This window comes from Apostichopus japonicus, chromosome 2 (genome assembly GCF_037975245.1).
Source record: "Apostichopus japonicus isolate 1M-3 chromosome 2, ASM3797524v1, whole genome shotgun sequence".
Classification (NCBI taxonomy): Eukaryota; Metazoa; Echinodermata; class Holothuroidea; order Aspidochirotida; family Stichopodidae; genus Apostichopus; species Apostichopus japonicus.
In genome coordinates, this window is record NC_092562.1 from 28667133 (window position 1) to 28672578 (window position 5446).

The 5446-nt window shown below is 37.8% G+C and overlaps 1 protein-coding gene across 1 annotated transcript; it reads right to left on the reverse strand.

The window, feature by feature from the left end:
• Window positions 1-2251: 2251 nt before the first annotated feature.
• Window positions 2252-5446, reverse strand: LOC139954807 (cytochrome P450 1A1-like). The gene has a single exon (XM_071954763.1). The coding sequence runs from the start codon at window positions 5306-5308 to the stop codon at window positions 3737-3739; it is 1572 nt and encodes a 523-aa protein (XP_071810864.1). The 5' UTR covers window positions 5309-5446; the 3' UTR covers window positions 2252-3736.

Sequence of the window (5446 nt, forward strand, 5' to 3'; positions counted from 1 at the left end):
ATTTTGTTCACGTCACTTTTCTTGGAGTTGTCGGCCACTAAAATTCATGTCTGTTGTCCCTCTGCCTTTTCTAAAACCACAATGGCAATCAGGAACAATTTCGTCAATGACATGGTCGATGAGGCGATTTAAGCAGATCCTAGCAAGTATCTTACCAGCAATTACCAACAAGGATATCCCTCTGCGATTGTCACAAATCTGTCTTTTGCCCTTGCGCTTGAACAGATGGATTAAATTGGCATCTTTGAATTCTTGAGGAATGGTTTGGTTTTGCTGCATGATTTTGAAAAGGTATGTTAAGCTGTTTATTAGGTGATGGCCGCCAACTTTGTAAATCTCAGCAAGAATGGCGTCTGTCCCCGGTGCTTTACCACTTGATAAGAGTTTGATTGCCTTGGTTGTTTCTGACACAGTGGGCTCCACAGCAAGACACTCTTTTATTGCGAACTGAGGCAGTTGGTTTTAAGACGTCATTGTTGATCTCAGATGGAAGGTTTAAAAGGTTTCTGAAGTGTTCAACCTATTTTTCCATCATTTGTGCTTCTTCAGTAAGAACAGATTCTTGATCAGCTGAAAGGAGTGGAGATGAGCTACTATCACCGAGTCAAATGGTTGCATTACGAAACAAATCAAACTCGTGGATATTACTGGAGGACTGGAGTTACCAATGTAAAGAATCAGTTACAAGGATTCACGATGAAATATACCCACGAACCAAAAAAAGAGTAAAGTACGTAAACACTAAGTCAGGGTTGTCCAACCTACGGCCCGCGGGCCACAGTCCGGCCCGCCGCAGGGTTGCGTCCGGCCCGCCAGAGATGCTCTACGGTGCGAAATTTTAGTGAGCAGATTTATTGATAACAATTTGAAGCTATATAATCAATCATTCGAACCTTCTGGGTCCAAAACACTGCATACAGGTCAGTTAATGTGACACTCTCAGCGGAGGGGGGGGGGGGGTCGGCTGCACTTTATTCATCTGTTTTATCAGGAAGGAAAATAAATCAGTCCCGCGCGCAGTGCGCACATTTTGTTGCTTTGGGCTTCGGTTAAAAAATTAAAAAATCGAGCGTAGGGTTCATGCGGCCCCCTCCTTCATTATAATCATTCCATGTGGCCCTCCTCTGCAAAAGGTTGGACAACCCTGCACTAAGTACAACTTATTTTCAGTTTAATATTTGTCCACGAGTCAATGACGCATTAGTATGATCACACGGCAGTAAAGCTTATCATTATTATGTTTATTACAGTACGCTGCACGCGTTGAAGATTCTTCTGAAATCCAACAAATGACAATTGTAACTGGAAGCGACTCGCGTTTCGGAGTTAAACATTTGACGTGACATGTTTCCACATAGGAAATCAATAATATATATATATATTTTTTTAAATCCCAAGAAGAAGTGATATAAGAGTTAAAGTTAGAGAGACTTGGTTTCTTGGTTACATTTTGATACCTTTCACCTTAAGCCTCAAAGAACTTTGTACTGCTGGCTGTGTTAATAGTTGAATAAATCCTGGTTCTAACCTAAACGTACTAATTTTCCCGCTCCGTTATTGCCTGTGTGTGCCACGCGCTGCATCCCAGTTTTCACATACTCCGTTTTCGGAGATACGAGACATAATGTAACATAAATTACCCAGGTCATATCATTCGGTGATTGACTATATTCTTCCATGTTTTCTGACTTTTGATCAGGTTAACTGATATATATATATATATATATATATATATATATATATATATATATATATATATATATATATATATATATATATATATATATATATGGATTATTCCGTGTCAAATCACGGATAGCTGTTGCTGCACCCTCTCCAAAAATTCCCAATAGTTTTGTATGATTGGACCACCATGAAATAAGCATATTCTGAAAATTTCAGTTGCTTTACAACTGGCCGATTTATCACACTTTGAAATTCCGCAATTTGTCGCCACCATGGCATTTTGGCATTTTCTTGACTTTTGAGGTCTCATTTCTCAGTACTACCTTTCCATTACATATGCCTATAGAGTCTATCCCATTGAACAGGAAAGTAAAAAATTAGGCTACAAAAATATTGTCTTGTGGAGTTAGGTCAAAAGTGTCAAAATATTCGATTTTTGTACTTTTCACTAAAAAAAATGTGCTATTTTTAGTGATGAATTATTGATGAAATATATATATATATATATATACAGGGTTATAGCCACGCCGGCCGGCGGCGGCCGGTGGTAACCGCCACTCACGCCTGCCGGCCGGCATTGGAAGTGAATAAACAGTCCACCGGCCGGCACAAAAAAATAGTAAAATGCTTGTGAAATACAACAAAAGTAACAAATTTATCTTTCCCTTGCCGTAAAACATGATAATAACGTCACCTTTTTCTGTTATTTACCAATTGTAAATCTGAAAAGTAGCAAAAATCACCCTTAAGCGGCCCCCTGGACCCCCGGCCGTGAGATGCGACAGCTTCGCTCGCTACGCTCGCTACGCTTCGCAAATTTATTTAACCAGCACTCACAATCTCCTAGCTATAACCCTGTGTGTGTGTGTATATATATATATATATATATATATATATATATATATATATATATATATATATATATATATATATATATATATATATATATATATATATAGGAATATATAAGAATAGTAGTGGTCCATACTGATAATATAAAAGATAACAAGCGAATATTTTTAAGAACGACATACTGCTTTATTTCGCAGTTTTCACCACTCCAAAGCCAGGCAATTGTACAAGATCAATTAAATACAAGGGCTAATATACATCCGAAGACGACAATAGTGATAACATGAGTGAATTTTAAAACTAGGAATGATTAGAACAACCAGCAATAAAAAGTAAATAGGGCTTTTCTAATCCCTATTTACTTTTTATTGCTGGTTGTATAGCAGTATGTCGTTATATATATATATATATATATATATATATATATATATATATACATACATATATATATATAAAGATATGTGTATATAAAGATATATTCTGTGTAAGCACCGATTCAATGGATTCAAACATTTCGTAAACAAAAATATTGATCGGCAGTAAATAATAGCTAGTTTATTGCGGTACCCAAGACCTTCACCACAGTAAGATACACGAGACGTAACACAAATTAATCCATACAAGCATCCAAAAAAAAAAATGAGCTAGAACAGTCCATTAATTATATAGAATAATAAACAAAAGGAGAAATGAATGAAATACGATATACATAAGTATTATCCAAACATCAGGTAATAATTGCAGCTAGATTTCAAATATGTTAGAAATGCATTTGTGGAGAAAGAAATAATGTGCAGTAATTGTACGGTGCTTACCAAGTCGTGGATTACAAACGTCCATGATTATCATTTACTAGAAAAGAATGGAATACCAGAGTTCATAGTCAGGTTGAGACCCATTGAAGTAACTCCTAGTGTATTTATTATGTACGTATAAACAGACACTTAAAGAAAAACAGCATTGAACCTAAATATATTAGAAGTCTTGTTATGTTGATTCATATTTTCAATCATATCAGAATATCTTCTTATTTTTTTAAAAATTTCAAATTATTCCTGCGGTTATGACATGTACTAAGCAATTGATAATGATCGCATATATAATCATCACACAATCCTAGAATAAATTTTCAAAATTAATACATTTATACGTAAAAATGACAGGCAATCCACCATAACGTAATCGATCAATATTTGCCTCAACGGCGTTCCATTTTAATTGCGTAATTCTGAGGCTGAACTGTAATGGGTGTTGTTATCCCATCAAGCGACAACGGCTGACCACGGCTGCTCTTGAAGGAACACTGGTGAAGACAAATTGAAGTGTAGAGAAAAAGTTGAATGGGTGCGATGTTAACTCCGACACAGCGTCGACAACCAGCACCAAGCGGCATAACCGAATCCACTTTCTTTTTATCAAGACCAGGACCATCTTCTGCAAGAAATCTCGTCGGGTTGAATGTTTCTGGATCCACCCACTGGTTTGGATCTTTATGAATAGAATAAAGACTCATAAAAACAATGGTGTCTTTCGGAATGCAATACTCATAGCCACCTCCGAGAATAGTGTCCTGAGTTGTCGTGTGTGGAACAACTAACGGCACCACGGAAACATGTCGAAATACTTCCGCGATGAAAGCTTCTGTCAGAGGTAGCTTGTCTCGATCGGCAAGAGTAGGGAGTCGGTCACGACCAACAACGTTGTCAATCTCGTCTTGTAATTGTCGTTGAAGGTCAGGGAATTTAACAAGGTAAAGAAATGTCCACATCAAGGTAGTCGACACAGTTTCATATCCAGCTCCAAATAAGTCGTAAACGGCGGCCTTTATCATTTGGTTAGTCAATTTCAAAGTTTCACGTTTCTCTATATCAATGTCCTTCGAGATAGATATTAAATTATGTAGAATGCTTTGCTTTGAGTCCTTTTGGTAATTTTGCCATGATTCGTCAACGTAAACATCAACTAAGTCTTTAGTGTGTCGACTTGTTGATTCAATGTTTCTCATCTTGCTTCCAAGAATTCCTTTTAGACCTGGCAAAAAATTGACGACATTGCCATTTGCAGAGGCTTCCAGTGAGCGTAAGTTAGCATCAATGAGTTCCTGTAGATCAGGATGGTCAAGACCACGACGAACTCCGAATAATAAATTAGTCATGGTGTTTACAAGAGCGATTCGCAGAATGGGTTTGGGTTCAAAACTGTTAGATTCTTTGCCCTTCAAAACAAATTTGATTAATTCGTTTGCTTCTGCCGTTACTTGAGATTCAACTATTCCTACTTGACTGCCATGACTGAAGTCTCGGAATGCTTTGTTTATCATATCACGTTGTACCTTCCATCCTTCGTCATATGAGTGGAAACCAATTCCTCCACCTCGTACGGACAACACTGCAAGGAATCCAGGAAACGCTGGACGGCCGGCGAACTCGATTGTTTGGGTAACTAGAGCTTGGTGTATAGCTGTGCTTTTATTCAAAACAACAACTTTATGGCGTCCAAGTTTGATCTGAAATACATCTCCATACTGCTCTGCTAGATCCAAGAAATACTTATGTGGGTCAGGTCCAAGCTTGTGAGCATTACCAATGATTGGCAAACCGCTTGGGCCAGGGATGGTTTTTGTATTACCTGGTGGCCGACTCTGATGACTTGATGTGCGTTCAGATAACATCTTCCAAAGCAGATAGGTGATAGCGACAAGTAATGCTACTGAAAGGCATTTTGTTACCAGGTCTATGTAGCTCGCACTTTGGTACTCATATGCATCCATTTTTACGTGGTAAGAACAGACTTGACGAAACGAGAAATTGGAAATATTCAATATCAAAGACAACAATCGAGTCGGCTCTCCTATTTTTACAACAATTCACCCGTCACTAAGGTTTAACTCACAATGCGTGTCTTCCAG